This window comes from Bombina bombina, chromosome 2 (assembly GCF_027579735.1).
Source record: "Bombina bombina isolate aBomBom1 chromosome 2, aBomBom1.pri, whole genome shotgun sequence".
NCBI classification, from domain to species: Eukaryota; Metazoa; Chordata; class Amphibia; order Anura; family Bombinatoridae; genus Bombina; species Bombina bombina.
In genome coordinates this window covers 522,595,218-522,612,908 of record NC_069500.1, presented here as the reverse complement: position 1 = coordinate 522,612,908, position 17,691 = coordinate 522,595,218, and the positions used below count along the sequence as shown (strand labels likewise).

General features: G+C 36.7%; 1 protein-coding gene across 1 annotated transcript in view; it reads right to left on the bottom strand.

Annotated features, from left to right (window-relative positions):
- The window catches only part of CIROP (ciliated left-right organizer metallopeptidase), a 33,198-nt gene extending 15,750 nt beyond the window's left edge, over window positions 1-17,448 (bottom strand). Inside the window, exons 1-11 of the mRNA XM_053699953.1 lie at window positions 17,196-17,448; window positions 8,588-8,681; window positions 8,464-8,515; window positions 7,303-7,449; window positions 5,766-5,891; window positions 5,536-5,620; window positions 3,664-3,800; window positions 2,784-2,964; window positions 2,621-2,690; window positions 2,443-2,539; window positions 2,273-2,359 (exon numbers count right to left, since the gene is read on the bottom strand). Of these exons, the coding sequence (XP_053555928.1) occupies window positions 2,273-2,359; window positions 2,443-2,539; window positions 2,621-2,690; window positions 2,784-2,964; window positions 3,664-3,800; window positions 5,536-5,620; window positions 5,766-5,891; window positions 7,303-7,449; window positions 8,464-8,515; window positions 8,588-8,681; window positions 17,196-17,448 (1,329 nt within the window). The remainder of the gene's footprint in view (window positions 1-2,272; window positions 2,360-2,442; window positions 2,540-2,620; window positions 2,691-2,783; window positions 2,965-3,663; window positions 3,801-5,535; window positions 5,621-5,765; window positions 5,892-7,302; window positions 7,450-8,463; window positions 8,516-8,587; window positions 8,682-17,195) is intronic.
- Window positions 17,449-17,691: the final 243 nt, after the last annotated feature.

Here is a 17,691-nt window from a genome sequence, read left to right as displayed (position 1 = left end):
TTCAGCAGGCCAGACTGGACAATTGTAACAACAGATCGCCAGCCTACTAGGTTGGGGCGCTGTCTGGAATTCTCTGAAGGCTCAGGGACAATGGAATCAGGAGGAGAGTCTCCTGCCAATAAACATTCTGGAATTGAGAGCAGTTCTCAATGCCCTTCTGGCTTGGCCCCAGTTAACAACTCGGGGGTTCATCAGGTTTCAGTCGGACAACATCACGACTGTAGCTTACATCAACCATCAGGGAGGGACAAGAAGCTCCCTAGCAATGATGGAAGTATCAAAGATAATTCGCTGGGCAGAGTCTCACTCTTGCCACCTGTCAGCAATCCACATCCCGGGAGTGGAGAACTGGGAGGCGGATTTCCTAAGTCGTCAGACTTTTCATCCGGGGGAGTGGGAACTTCATCCGGAGGTCTTTGCCCAAATACTTCGACGTTGGGGCAAACCAGAGATAGATCTCATGGCGTCTCGACAGAACGCCAAGCTTCCTCATTACGGGTCCAGATCCAGGGATCCGGGAGCGGTTCTGATAGATGCTTTGACAGCACCTTGGACCTTCGGGATGGCTTATGTGTTTCCACCCTTCCCGATGCTTCCTCGATTGATTGCCAGAATCAAACAGGAGAGAGCATCAGTGATTCTAATAGCGCCTGCATGGCCACGCAGGACTTTGTATGCAGATCTAGTGGACATGTCATCCTGTCCACCTTGGTCTCTACCTCTGAAACAGGACCTTCTGATCCAGGGTCCCTTCAAACATCAAAATCTAATTTCTCTGAGGCTGACTGCTTGGAAATTGAACGCTTGATTTTATCAAAACGTGGTTTTTCTGAGTCAGTTATTGATACCTTAATACAGGCTAGGAAGCCTGTTACCAGAAAGATTTACCATAAAATATGGCGTAAATACTTATATTGGTGCGAATCCAAGAGTTACTCATGGAGTAAGGTTAGGATTCCTAGGATATTGTCCTTTCTACAAGAAGGTTTAGAAAAGGGTTTATCCGCTAGTTCCTTAAAGGGACAGATTTCAGCTCTGTCCATTCTTTTACACAAACGTCTGTCAGAAGTTCCGGACGTTCAAGCTTTTTGTCAGGCTTTAGCTAGGATCAAGCCTGTGTTTAAAACTGTTGCTCCACCATGGAGTTTGAACTTAGTTCTTAATGTTTTACAGGGTGTTCCGTTTGAACCCCTTCATTCCATTGATATCAAGCTGTTATCTTGGAAAGTTCTGTTTTTAATGGCTATTTCCTCGGCTCGAAGAGTCTCTGAGTTATCTGCCTTACATTGTGATTCTCCTTATCTGATTTTTCATTCAGACAAGGTAGTTCTGCGTACTAAACCTGGGTTCTTACCTAAGGTGGTCACTAACAGGAATATCAATCAAGAGATTGTTGTTCCATCTTTGTGTCCTAATCCTTCTTCGAAGAAGGAACGTCTTCTACACAATCTAGATGTAGTCCGTGCCCTGAAATTTTATCTACAGGCAACTAAGGATTTTCGACAAACGTCTTCCCTGTTTGTCGTTTATTCTGGTCAGAGGAGAGGTCAAAAAGCTTTGGCTACCTCTCTCTCTTTTTGGCTTCGTAGCATAATACGGTAGCCTATGAGACTGCTGGACAGCAGCCTCCTGAAAGAATTACAGCTCATTCTACTAGAGCTGTGGCTTCCACTTGGGCCTTTAAGAATGAGGCTTCTGTTGAACAGATTTGCAAGGCTGCAACTTGGTCTTCTCTTCATACTTTTTCCAAATTTTACAAATTTGACACTTTTGCTTCTTCGGAGGCTGTTTTTGGGAGAAAGGTTCTTCAGGCAGTGGTTCCTTCCGTATAAAGAGCCTGCCTGTCCCTCCCGTCATCCGTGTACTTTAGCTTTGGTATTGGTATCCCAGAAGTAATGATGACCCGTGGACTGACCACACTTAACAGGAGAAAACAAAATTTATGCTTACCTGATAAATTCCTTTCTCCTGTAGTGTGGTCAGTCCACGGCCCGCCCTGTTTTTATGGCAGGTCTAAATTTTTAAATTATACTCCAGTCACCACTGCACCCTTGGCTTCTCCTTTCTCGTTGGTTCTCGGTCGAATGACTGGGTGTGACATAGAGGGGAGGAGCTATATAGCAGCTCTGCTGGGTGAATCCTCTTGCACTTCCTGTTGGGGAGGAGTTAATATCCCAGAAGTAATGATGACCCGTGGACTGACCACACTACAGGAGAAAGGAATTTATCAGGTAAGCATAAATTTTGTTTTTGTCTTCCATTGCATACCTACTTTTGTTATGTTGGAGAAAAAGCAACGACTCTGGGCATGATAAATCTCATCTGGTTCCCCACCATTGCGCTCTAGCCAACACTCACCCTGCAATACAGAAACTCAGTATATGCAGGAAAAGAAGATGTTAAATTGTGATAATTGTACATTGCATAACAGATTATACTTACCCCTTTTGGAAGGGGTTTGTAGATCCGGCACCCATCTAAAAATGCATCTGTGGTACAGATACCTTTGTCTAGGTGAAGGTGATGACAACCAATTTCACTATAAACGGATATGGATATTACTATCTCTTTAATTATTCAAGAAATTGTATAATAGATACCAGGGGGAAAAATCACCTACCTGCCTGTGCAGAAAAAGTCTGAGAAAGAGTCATGGCATGTAGAGGGTTGTCCGAAAGAAGGTCCAGCATCTGCAGAGTGAAAGGGATTAAAACATATCTGTGAATATCATATAATTTAGGGCTAAATAAGTTATCCATATATTTACTAAGTATTAAACTTACCTCTTCCCCATACTAACTGGCCTTTGAAACTAGTATTCACTCCATACCAGCCCATGTCTGTGAATGCAGCCAATGTAATGGGGTCCAACAAGGACAGGTGTGGAGGACTGAGTGATGCCGTCAAAATTGATCCCTGCAAGATTCTAGATTCCCAGTGTGAGGAGGGAGAAGATGGAAAGTCCTGTGGGATATAAATTATTGTCTTAAAAATCTGCACTGCCAGCAACCAGGGTTTTTGCTGAGGTCAATAAAGTTTATTCTTTAAATATTTAGTTCCAGATTACCAATGCAATGTAAATATATCACACTTGTTACTTGAGGCTTGTCCTTTCTAACCTTTGCATTATATATGAGAGTCTGCAATGGCACTGCAGAGCCGGATTATAGTATTTTTTGAATATTTATAATAGAGGTTTGCAATTCAAAAGAAATGAACACTGAAAACAGGTTTGGAACAATGATGAGCCAGTTCTGGAGAAGAAAGTTCCCCAGGCTTTAGGTTGGATAAACCTAATATAAACTCTTTCTAATCTCCACAGAACATCTAATCTTGGTCCTTATAGTCTCTCCATTACATATAGGAGTCGACCGCCTTATTTTCTAACTCTTATTTTTTTTTAACAGCACACATATGTTTCCTTAATAGAAATAATGTATTTAATGTTCATATGAGATCAAGATACTGAAAATATCCTTATAGTGCTAACCCTTTATTTTATCTAGAGAAGTGGACAGCCAGATAAAATAAATTGAAAGGTCACATTGAGGCCTTGCATTGCCATCTTTTCCAATCCAACTATCCTTTTAATGCCTCATATTTGCTCATATAAACCATCTACATATACATTCCTCTCAGAGCCCTGTATGATATCTTTATCACCTTGTTTTCCAATGGAGCACCAACATTTGCCTCTCCAAAGTGTTCCCCCATTTTCTGTGTCACAGTTGGGGTGTAAATGCGAAATTGGCCATGCTCGTCTGTGTTTGAGACTCGAGAACGAGAAGAACAGGCTCCACCTACGGGATAAGAAATAATTTTGAATGTTAAAGACAAAGTAGAATTTCACAATCATTTTAATCTTTATTTAATCTAAAAGAGGGAATTTGAAAATATATTAAAGTATATCACAGTATTTTACTTATTTTGAAAAATGCATATTTTACCAGTTATGAAGACATGTAATCTCTCCAGTAAATAGAGTTCTGTGAGTACTCCCCAACAACCAGTGAAAATTATTAAAGCAGTAACATTAACATACAAATATTAATTTCTTCTAGTTTTAACTAACATGTAATCAGCCTTTACAAAACATGTTCCATGAAGAATATATTTTAAAATATTTTTATATGATGTTCTTTCAAAAGTTTTCTCTTTAAAGCCTTGAATGTGAAGGAAGGGCATCGCATTGTGCATCCTCTATATTCCTCATAGAAAGCAAAGTACAATTCATGGTCATTCTTGAAATCAAAAATAAAATACTATAGTGGAAACCTGAGGGTGGATTTTAGACTGGTAGGAGCACACATAGAATGTGAATATGGGTTCATCCTTCAGCAAAATCTAATTTTCTGTAGTTTTAAAATTGATTAAATATTTATATGGTTAGATATTTTATCCCTTCTTATTTTTTTGCATATATTGTAAATAATGACTGTCATAATCATTTATTTCTTATTGAATAACAGAATATTGACAAAGGCCCAAATGGAGGCCGAAACGTTGGACTTGGAATAAACACATAATGTTTGCAAAAGAAGGAGCTGTGTCTTCCTGATTCTTATATATAAATATAATATTTCTGGGTGTTTTGGGGAGATCAACAGATAATTACACAAACATACATTTTTTTATTACCGTATGCATTTAATGTAATGGCCTTTCCCCATAAATGGATATTTCTGCAAACTAAAGTTATTTTATAAAGGTCTTTGATCTGCTGAAAAGAACAAGATGTGACTTGTGCGTGCACTTTACAGAACCCCCCCCCCCACACACTGAAATTGATGTTTAATTGTAAGTGCTATAATAAAGGCAAAGGGAGTGCCATAAAGAAGGCAGCAGACTGAGTACAAGAAAGTTGGGGTTTGGGTGGGGCACCACTAACATATTGGTTACAGTAACACTATTTCTTTTCATGTAAGGATATTAAAGGGACACGTGTCAAAATTAAAATTTTATGATTCAGATAGAGCATGTCCACTTTCCAATTTACTTCCATTAACAAAATGTGCATTTTTTTATATATATATTTACACTTTTGGAGTCACCAGCTACTACTAAGCATGTGCAGGATTTCACAGAAAATATGTATATGCATTTGTGATTGGCTGATGTCTGTCACATGATACAGGAGGAGTGGTAATAGACATAACTGAAATTTGTCAGAAAAAATGTACTATTCATTTGTAGTTCAGACTAAGGGTCTTATATTCAAAACCTCGCCTATTCTAAGAAATCTCGTCGGAACAGCGAGGCACTTAAAACATTTTTAGAAACACAAATCTTGAGAAATGTTTATGTAGCTATGTAGTGTTATTTATGTGAAACAGGGACTCCTACATTACAATACAAGGTCTAAAAAAAAATCCCAAAGATTTTGTATGATTTCTCTCCATTCCTGTGAGCTTTTGAATATCAGGCCCTTAGTGCTATTGCAGTGTATTTTTATCGTGCATTTGTTGATTATGCAAATCTACTGTATTTGCTGGTCCTTTAATAATCAAAGGATAGGCTAATAAGAGGCTGCCTCACCTGGCTCGGAAAAGCTGCAGTCTGTCCAGTACTCAAAAAGACTGTTGGAGAATCCGAGAGCATGGAGTAACTCATGAAGTGATGCCTGCAGGTAATAAGGTAAGGATTGAGAATATGAAGAGATGGAGCAAGATAAAGTGCAGTGAGAATAGGCCATGTTGCTAGACTAATGAAATTGAATGTATATATTGTAGGTGTAAATGACATGATCACGTCCAACCAGAACTCACCTGAACAATATGGCTGTGCTGATAATCGCCCTCTTTGAGACGCTCCATACAGAACACAATAACCCCAGCAATTGGGCGCCCAGAGGAATCCAACTGACAGAATGAGGCATAGGCAATAACTGAAGGCTGGAGACATTAACACAGAAAGTGATAGCTAAAGTTATGCCATCGAAGCCTAGAAATCTTAGGTCAATTATCCAAATAAATAATCTGAAAAATTCACAATTTTATGCTGGTTAAGATTCAAAGATAAAAGAGAAACAACTCTTTTGTTAAAAGCTGAAGTACAAATTATCTTTTCAATGCAAGAAGATCCAGACAGTGAATCTCATTACCTCTATGAGTATGTGTGTGTGAGAGAGACTGATGTCAGTGTAGATTATTCTTTTTTTGAGTTCAAGGTTATTCCCCTAATTATTATCACTAATGAAGGTATTAAAGGTATAGTAAACCCAAAAATAGTACTGCCACATAGTGCTCTTGCAATTGGATAACATTCTTTCAAAACTACAGTCATATAATGCTCCACAAACGTGTATGCCCCCGAGCTTGCACCCCTGCTTTTCAACAAAAGATACAAAGAGAACAAATAAAATGAAAATTGACAATAGAAGTAAATTAGAAAGTTGATTAAAATTGCATGCTCTATCTATCTATCTATCTATCACGTCTCTTTAAAAAAAAAAAGAATATCACTCAAAAAAGTTACATATAGTTTGTGGCATACAAGCCCTCAAAATTGTGACAGTGTACTTTTTAATCTTTTACATTGGATGTGTTACATTTATTGTATGGATTGAGATAGTGGAGTCAAATAGAACTGAGACAAATTAAAATTGGTTTAAAACAAAGTCTCCAACCTGCAAAACCAGAAATACAATTTATAGAAAAACTAATAAATGAAACAGAATTATACACTATACTTTGAAATATAAAAACTTACAATTAGCAGTGATTTATCAAAATGCATGCTAAGTGCCCCTCTCTGTCTAATAACATTAGGATGTTATGTGTGTACTATTGTACAGACAACCTAAACTGACACAGATACAGGACCCAGGGGTGTATTAGGGCCTTGGCAAACAAGGCACTTGCCTAGGGCGGCTGATTGAGCAGGGGCAGCAGTTTTTGTTTTGAGTGGCAGGTGACATAACTATGTGTATTTATATTTTTTATATATATATACAGTGGATATAAAAAGTCTACACACCCCTGTTAAAATGTCAGGTTTCTGTGATGTAAAAAAATGAGACAAAGATAAATAATTTCAGAATCAACCCACTTAAGTGTATGCAAGTGTTTTGCAAACCCTAGTGAACATTGGAAAAAAGTCATATTACACCCTGACCAAAGAATATTATGGTCAAAATATGCCAAAAAAAAACCCTGGGGGGAGGGGCAGCACAAAACCTAAATACACTACTGACAGGACCTCTTCTAATTTTTTGTACAGAAAAATATATTTATTTTATTTACTCATTAAATAAGTTTTATACATTGATAGCCATAGCTATGTGATTATTAGATGTCTCATTACCTGCGCTGCACACTTTATTGTCTGTGCTACCCTCACATACAGAAGAAAATCAGTATCAGGAACGCCTGTCCCATCAGGTATCATCTGAATTGGCTCATTCCCATTTGCTGGCCAAATTGCAAACCCTTGTAAGTGAGAGTCTGGAATCTAATGGACATAGGGGTGTCAGAAAACACACTCAAAAGTTAAATACATCTAATTGTCCCTACTAATAAGATATCTGTTCTCATGAAATCATGCCCATTCCTAAACATAAATCACACATTTAAAAACAAGATTATAATATGCCATTAATATAGCAACACTTAGCAGAAGACTAAAAGAAAAACTTCCACATCAGCTCATTTTCAAAGGATATTTTCTTGAAGGATATGACAGCTTTTTAACCCTTGTGCTGTAACATTCATTTCTAGCTGTCTGAATCATCGAAGAACTATATATACTAACTCTATTAAAGAGACGTTAAAATGATGTTTATATATACATAGTACAGAATATTTCTCAACAATTATGCACTATATTGCGAAAGATATGCATACAAAATATTGTAAAACTGTAAAAGAATTTTAGCAAAATTTGCATTTTCTTGTAGTTCATACACCTTGAAAAGCTTCTTTCATGTATATTACATCTCCTCTGCTGTGGCTCTTTAAATGATGATTCAGATATAGAGCAGACAATTTTAAACAACTTTCCAATTTACTTCTATTATCTAATTTGCTTTATTCTCTTGGTAACCTTTGTTAAAAAGCATACCTAGGTAGGTTTAGGAGCTAGCTGCTAACTGTTGGCTGCACACAAATACCTCATATAATTGGCTTACCTATTTGCTCAGCTAGCTCCCAGTAGTGCATAGCTGCTCATTCAATAAAGGATACCAAGAGTATATAAGAAAATTGAAAAGTTGTTTTAAATTGAATTGTATGATCTATTTGGACTATGAAAGAAACATCTTGGGTTTTATGTCCCTTTAAAGACAGACATAAATGAAAAGATTAAGCAATCACTGTGTAGCATATGAAGAAACATGTTATGGGAAATTAACATTCAGCTTGGAATTATTTTTGTGGACAAGACTGCATCAATGAATGTGACTTGTTCACACGTATGATATGTATTAATATTCATATGTTCCTATGTTTAGTTCTGCCAGCAGCTCACCATAACATCCAGGCAGGATTCTCCGCTATAAGATACATCCAGGGAGCCACATCTGGGAAAACAATATAGAGTTAGATATGGAAAATAAACTACAATTAGCCTGAGCTTGCATACAATCACTTACCTATTGTAATTGCGTAGGGAGGGATCTCGCCAAACAGAGCGGCAATACCTGCTAATATCTCTGCTCAAGAGAAGGGGGCTTTCTGATGTACGAACTGCAGGATAAAAACCAAGCAATAGTCACTACAGTATCATGAAGTCCGGCACTCTGAAATTGACAATTACAAGATAATACTTTAGGCCTATAGTTGAGACAATGGGGTCTATTTATCAAGCTCCGAACTTGATGCCCCGTGTTTCTGCCGAGCCTTCAGGCTCGCCACAAACATATCTAAAGACCGCTGCTCCATAACCTGTCCGCCTGCTCTGAGACCGCGGACAGAAATCAACCCAATCGAATACGATCGGGTTGATTGACACCCCCTGCTAGCACAGATCTGCAGGGGGTGGTATTGCACCAGCAGTTCACTAAGAACTGCTGGTGCAATGATAAATGCAGACAGTGTATGCTGTCTGCATTTATCGATGTGCGGCAGACATGGTTTGCTATAGTGGATCATGTCCGTCCGCACAATGATAAATGGACCCCAATGTTTTCAGACAAGATGCTGGTAAATGTTCATTAAATTCAATGTTGCTGGAACACACTTTTCAGTCCTGGAAAGTTGATTTTTTTTTTTTTTTTTTTGCTGCTTTTTGTTTGCATAGCTTTTTATAGCCAATACTACAATATTGACATTTTTAATATAGGTGTCAGTTTCAACTGTCAAAGCAACTATTTCAAATAATAAAATAAAGGCAAAAGAGCTATTTGTAAACCATTCAATACACTCCAGCAGGTAAAATGGATCATTGGGAACACATTAAGGGAAGAAAATGTTATACTGAGCCTTTAAAACTGGACCCTCTTCTCTACCGACCAAGACAATATAACACTGCATTCTCACAACTGCTCTTTTCCTTATAAACTAATAATAGCCCATAATAATCTCAGCCAGGCATATAACTAAACCTCACTGATCCCCAGGGTAAAGGCTGCTATAGTTGCCCACATTTCAACACATCATTCCTGGCTGATTAAAATCTTCAGAAGCTGAACCAGCAGCCACATAAGACACATGAGTAAAAGAAGCGTATTTTCTGTGATTGTGAGTCGTACTTCCCCTGTGGTTAATCTGTACCACAGATTTGGTACCTGCACAGCCTTAATGTACAAATCTGTTGGTAAAAACAAGTTCATGAACTTCCCTTACACTATGAGTCCTGTTTTGTGGGGGTAGAGAGTCACATAGAGGGGTCAGGGATGATGCAGTTAAAACCAGTACTTATTGCAGGGCTATATAACCCCCTAGAGGTGTGGGCCCAGTCTTGAATTAAGACCTCTGAGACCCTGTAGTTACACTCTTGATCTTACACTGTTTTGTTATTGCACTAACTAGATACAGCAGACATCCCAAACTTTTAGTTTCTCCAGTCTCTCCTACTTCTGTGTTATTCTATAGAGCCCATTCATTATAGAATTCTGAGATGGGTGTTTGTTAGTAAATTTCTTCCATAGAATAACATTCTGTAGTCACTGGATGGACTAAAGCGACATTCTTAGGCCATTTTTTTTTTATTTCAAAGTGAAGTTTACTTTAATCATTTAGTTGTAAAACACTGCTATAGTCCTTAGATTTTCAGAAGCAACTGAAGCTTACATGAAGCGAGGAGACATATTTTTGGGGGGATGGTATCAAAGGGACATTAAACACTAAATAAATGTTAGAAAGAATGATACATTCAAAGAGAAGATTAGTCTGAGAATAACATGCAGATGTATTTTTTAAAGTTTCATTAGCTGTTTAAATACTGACAAAATAAGTGTAAAGTTGTAATGTCTATAAAACAATGGGAGCTGCCATGTTGTAACTTAGGTTGCCTTCTCTGCTGTGGCCAATTAGGGAGAGTTATAAATAGGCCACTAGAGTGAGCAGCCAATGGCTGTGGGGAATATAAAAGTGTTCTGCACTTCAATTTCTATCAGGAACTGAAAAGCTCACAATTTCACAATGGAATTACAGGAATAGTGGACAAAATAAATAATGAAAGTATATTGCAGACTTTTTTTTATATATATATGATATATAATTGTATATTACCATCTCAAAGGGTTTAATGTCCCTTTAAGAAATTAAACACAGTGCCACACACTGTTTTAGGAGATGTTATGATAATTTTAACAATTAATATTATTAATATTATTATTAATATTATTATTTATTTAACAGTTGTCAATTGCCCCCCCCCCCTTTCCTGGGTCAGTCCCGTTTTTTTACTTCCTGTCCCTGTCTATTAAGTCTGTCCCATGTTCAGTTCAGCCTGTATTTAGTTCAATAATATTGTGGGCAGGACAGTACTCCCATCACAGAGGTCGCTGTGGCTTTAAATTTTACTCTGTTATTATTTATTGATTACTGTATGTAAGTTTCTTCTGAAACTTTATCTGTGATCTTCTATTATGTTGAAGTGAGTAGACAGGTGTCAGGTAAGGGGAAGCCATGTCATATATAATGCCAGGGAGAGTAGGAGACAAACGGTGATGAGGCATCTCAATTTTGTTGCACAGCTTGGAACATGTGTAATTTCCCCCATTCATACACCAAGGCTTTTCTTAACAGGGGCTTAAGATATCAGGCTCTTGATGTGATGGGACTGGAATTCAGACAACATACAAAAAACAAATCCAGATTTGCTTGGGCATTTCTGGACCTACTCACCTACTGTCCACAATCACTGCTGCAGCAAAGATTTTAAAAAATACCATTTACCCCATAAAATGCCACCTACTTGTGAAACTTTTTAATAGTTGTTTAGCAAAAGTTTAAAATAAAAAAACAAATCCTCAGTATATCTACATATTTTGTTTTCCATTCCAGCAGCCCCAACACAGTAGTCAGCAGGTTAAATATATTGATGTAATATCACTGTCTAATTTCAGGCTGTGTAACATCTATATAAACAAGGGTGCTCTTTGGTGTCCTGCTATACAGACGCTGAAGGGTTAATAATTTAACCTTTGCAGTTGCTTGCTAATTTTGTTACTTGCTGTATTCTTCCTACGTCAGCTATGTGCTTGAGAGTGAGGGAGTTGATGAGGAGCTTGATGATTTCACCTGCAGTAAAGGCTATAACAGTGCAAAAAGAAAATTCTCAAATATATTAGAGGAAATTTATTATTGCACTATTGCTTGCATATAACTACTGGGAGCTAGCTGAGCACATCTGGTGAACCAATGACAAATGTAGACACCAATCATAGTGGAGCAGTGCGTAGAAGTGAATTTAAAAATTAGATGCTCTATCTGAATCATTAAAGATTAAGGGCCAGATTACGAGTAGAGCGCAAATATTTGCACCCGAGCAATAAGGGGTTTATTACAGGTGTTTGCACTCGTCTGGCTTACCGCTCACATTACGAGTTAAAAGTAAATGCAATCGCTTGAGCGCAATCGCGATTTACACTAGAATGATTGCCGCGACTTCAGAGCTCTGGTTAACTGTTTTGTAAAACAAAAAAAGTGGCACAAAACACATAAAAAATACATTACAAATCACTCTTACACCCATAATAACATCATGTTATAAACATTATTAAAAGAAATAGTGCACACAAAAGTTATAAAGGCTCAAAGATATAAGATTTCAGGTGTTTGGGAAAAAAAAGGCAGGCAAAGGGTGCTCCTTAACTTGTCCACCACCTTTTAGGTGGTGCCTACAATCATCCCGATCCAATACGATCGGGATGTTTGACACCCCCTGCTAAAGGCAGATTGGACGCAAATGTGCAGGGGCGGCATTGCACAAGCATTTCATAAGCGTATGCTGTCAGCATTTAGCGGTCCGATGGACATGATTCGCTACAGCGAATCATGTTTGCCCGGCAATTGTTAAATCTACCCCTAAGTGCTTTTGCATTGTCTTTTTTTATCATGCATTTGTTGATTATGCAAATCTACTGTATTTATTGGTCCTTTAATGTGTTTTCAATTACTTATACCAGCTGCAGTGTCTAAAATGTATGATAAATCGCTCCTTTAGGTTTATGTTTTGTATTTTAAATAGCTGGCATTGTTCTTTGAAATCTACAACCCATCAAAATGGTTTGAGCTTGCAGGGAAAGCTAATATCATTAATGTATCACCTTCTGTACACAGACGTGCTTCTTTATATTATCTCTGTAAACAAAAGCTCAATACTTAAGACAATGTAAAATTAACATTTTATTGCTTATTTCTTCTACTTCCTACTGGGAGAGTAATTTCTTCTGCTCGCTCTGTTTACACAGGTTTTCTTTAACCTATACTTAAATATAGAACCTTTTAGAATAGGTAGAGATACCACAGGACAAAATCAGCTATTTCAAATACCAAAATAAAAGTAAAAATAACTATTTGTTAACAATTTAATACACTCCGATAGGTAAAATGGATCATTGGAAATAAAGTGGAGAAAATTTTAGGGTAAACTGTCCTTTTAAGTCTATTTAAACTACATCATAGACTGTCTAAATTTCAATGCTCCAATCAAAAGTGGATCACTGATTAAAAATCAGCCGAGGAACAAAAAAATCCAGAACAAAAACATATTTTCAATTTGCACACGGATCAATTTATTCAGTGTACACTCAATGCATAGTGTAAGTATATATATATATATATATATATATATATATATATATATATATATATATATATATATAAAAGCATCCCTAAAATTCAATACTTATATACTATTTTTAAAATACCATATTCCAAATTTTATTCAATTTGATTGTGCCATTTATTTGGGTTATTAAGCGTTGCAGAAGAACTTATTGAATGTTTAATTTTGTAGAAAAAGATTACATTAACCATAGGATCCTTGTCTATTTTAATTATGATCCACAGGTTTTTCACGTTTGTTATTTTCCGCCTTTGCTAGACTGGATAATTATTTTTCATTTTGCGCTGGGATATTATTCTACTAATATTATTAGAGTTACGTGTGTCAATTAAATCTGTCACACCCCTTTATGCCCCTAATTAATTATATCATGATCTCCTACCACGCTTTCACTAAGTACATACAAATCTATTGTCATTAGTTTTGATATGCCATAGCATTGTGTAGTGATTAGTAGGAATTACCTCAACAAGCTATATTAATTTTGATTTTCAAATGCAGCCTGAGATTTTGAGTTAGTATTAGCAGTTTTGATATTAAAGGGCATATCACTTTAAGTTTCAATATGGCTTGTATAGAAGTGTATATATATATATATATATATATATATATATATATATATACATATATATATATATATATATATTCTATATATGCATTATGCAAAAAAAAATGTCAACACCAGCTTTCCCGTCTCAATCACCCACAGGGAGGGACAGATGTACATCCTGACATTTCAGAAAAAGAGAGGTATATCAGTAAAGTCATGCTAAATAAACTCAACCTGATTTTTAATGCTGCAGTGATTTGTGTCTCTGTTGTCACACATATGCTGTTGTCCTAACAGCTGATTGGGTCATGTGTCACAGCATTTTACCTCATACATAGACTATTAGATATGTCATTTGTGTTGTTTCTCTTTGGTAGGGACAATTTTTGGCACATGCAGATTCTTCAGAGTGCCTGTGCTCTCCCTTTCTAAGTATACAAGCAACCCTGCTCAGAATTATTTTTCTGAAGCAGCAAAGAGAAAGAGGCGGAGAGACTCAGCATGGGCACTGTAGGTAGTCCAAGACTTCAGGGAGCTACAGAGGAGGGCGTGTATATACTGTACTTACAGACAGTAGTGTATAATCTATTTTTTTGTTGCATTATTGCATTCCTTAGCACATACTTATTATGCATCTGTCTGTAGACACATAATTAGGTGTATAGATTTAAAAAAAAAAAAAAATATATATATATATATATATATATATATAGCTCTGTTTGTTTATTGTTAACGTTGTCTTGACAAATCTTATCCGAATTAAATTTCAAAATGGAATTACAAATTTTCACAGACATTGTCATATTGGGTCTGTTCAAGGTTAACCAAGACAGGAGGATAAAAATGAATTTGTAATTTATATTTTTGAAGTGCCCCCGTGATCACTGTACTGGTCATCAGCACCTGTAGGACATTTTGGTGCTTTGAGCACAGTGTCAATAACAGATTTTTAGATTTGGTGTTCCTGCATCTTCTGCTTGTGTAGGTGTGTGCCTGTGAATCCCTCTATACTATTTATAGATTTTCTTTCTTAAAAAGTGTAATCAGTGCAATAATTTAAAGATATATAAATTAAACACAATGTACATTGTGATTGTTGACTAATCATGGATCCCTAGTTCGGGAACACAACTTTTGCAGGAGATAAACACTTAGTAGAAAGTAATTAACGGGACATTCTACACCTGATTGTTTATTTCTTTTTTTTTTTTAGATAATCACTGTATTAACCATTTCCTATATTTTCATAACCAACACCGTTATATAAAAACACTATTTACCTCTGTGATTATCTTGTATCTAAGCCTCTGCAAACTGATCCCTTTTTTAAGTTATTTTGAAAGACTTGCATTTTATCCAATCAGTGCTGGGTCCTAGGAACTCCACGTGCGTGAGCACAGTTTTATCGATATGACACACATGAACTAACACCCTATAGTGGTTAAAAAATGTCAAAATGCACTGATATGAGAGGCGGCCCTCAATGGCTTAGAAATTAGCATATGAACCTTATCTTTTTTACTTTCAACTAAGAATATCAAGAGAACAAAGCAGCATTGGTGCTAAAAGTACATTTTAAAAATAAATTCAAAATAAATGCACTATATGAATCTTGAAAATTGATTTTGGACTCGACTGTCCATTAAATTGGCTTATATATAAAATATTGTACTAAAATAACCTTTTATATATTAACTTGAATGTGCCTTCTAATCATTTTAAAAACATTTATTTTATAAAAAAATGAAATAAAGGAAAAATAAGTCACTGGCACTACGTGTAGTAAGTATAGGTAGGAAAAGGGCCAACCCAGGCCGGTGCTACCCCTATAAGATAACCTTTAATAACAGGAGAGAGAAGAGGAGAGGAGGAAGGGGCTAATAGCACTCTATCCTACCTATAGAAGTAACATATAAAACTAAATTGTATTATGTTTATCATTAAAACGCAGAGAAAACCTCTACCGATCACACAATGTACCCCAAATCTCCCATAGAAACAGGGGAGTGACACACAGATTTCTATGGGAGATTTGGGGTTCATTTGAGGTACATTGTGTGATCGGCAGAGATTTTCTCTGCGTTTTAATGATAAACAAAATACAATTTAGTTTTATGTTTTACTTCTATAGGTAGGATAGAGTGCTATTAGCCCCTTCCTCCTCTCTCTCCTGTTATTATAACAAAATTAAATGACATCTATTGATGCAACACAGAGATTTAATTCTGTTTTTGCCATTTTTAAACTTTTAAAAATAAACATGCATTTCAGCCAATCAAAGCTGTCTCACTTGAATTACATGTGCGTTACAACAGTGTTATCTTTCCATCCCACAAATGAACTATCATAAATTATTCAAATACATGTATTACAATTTAATGAGTGCAAATGATTCCTTCAATGTCTTTAAAATTGTGCATCTAAACCTACTCTCTTAAGCTTTTTAAAAACTATACCAAGACAACAATGCAAAATTGTAGTTAAAAGTTAATACAAAATAATTATTTAAAATAAAAATAATTTGTCTAATCATGCAAGTTCATTTTGGATTATACCCAGGGGTCAAGTCGAGCAGGAACACATGGGAATGGAGTTACTGCACTATTTTTGCAGGAGGAACTAAGTTCCCTCTGGACAGAGAACCGAAACACTTGAGTAAACACTGCTGGTGGGTGGAGCTGGAGCAAAGTCTGGGATAGTGAGATCCTCTAGTAATGGGCAGTAACGCTTCCCACAATACACTAAATGCAAACCTGTGTGATCAACCCGCACTGTATGGAACACATACATGGTGCTTACATTTCTGTGTATCTTGTTCTGGGGTTATTTAGCTCCCCTCAGCATAAATAGGACTATTTCACCTTAACTGTGTGAGACTCTGTGACAGAGGAGGATTCTCAGGCCCAAAAGCAACCATTTAACCCTTCATTAGTTTTAATTTGCTTTCATTAACGAAAGTGTATAGATTATATACATATAAATACAGTGTGTGTGTTTAAATATAAAACAATAGTAATTGTGAGGGGGGGTGGAAGTCTTGGCGAGTTTCCACCATTTTTTTTGTAGGACTTGACCCCTGATTATACCTTCCCACTTATGCGCCCCTCTTTATCTTCTTCCTTTCTTCAAAACTGTAATGTTGTAATGTAGGATAGCAGAGCACGTGATTCTGCGATACATTGCACATCTTCCTACAATATGAATACTAACTTCTTCACCTTGCACAGTAAGCAGTGACACAGGACATAGAGGCTAAATTTACACAAAACTATCTATATTAAATATAATTTGAGCACATAATACACATTTTTACAGTGATAAAAGATACACAGACTCACACTGCTTCATATTGTAATACACGTGCATGAATCTTGGCATTACAGTATACAATACATCATATTAACCCTTTTCTCACCTGATAGCATGCTGGATATAATGTTGGTTACTTCCGCCATAGCTGCCTGCAGTTGTGCACTTATTTGAAGGGTGGTGACTGCACTCTCTCCTGGCACATACCAGGGGGTTATCCTGAGAGGCATGAAAAGGGAGAGTGGGGAGGAGCGTGGCAATATTCGTGGTGTTTTTGAAGGTAAAAACTGGGGAGACACCACATGAGTATCTTTTTGCACTGAGTCATGTATACAGACAGAGAGACAGAGCCCTGTCATTACAGTGAGTAAAAGAGTAAAAAGGGAGTTAGGCATGGGTACAGGATTCCCAGGATTCCATACACACCTTTGTGAAGAAAAAGAGGCTTGCATTAAGGTTTTACTATAGCATAAACAATATGTCTATTGCAACATGGGGATACCCCTCACTTTATCCAAAGGGGACACACACAAAAAATCTACCCATTCATAATGCAAGAGAAGCCTCAATTTATCATGAGACTACTGACCATATATAAGAGA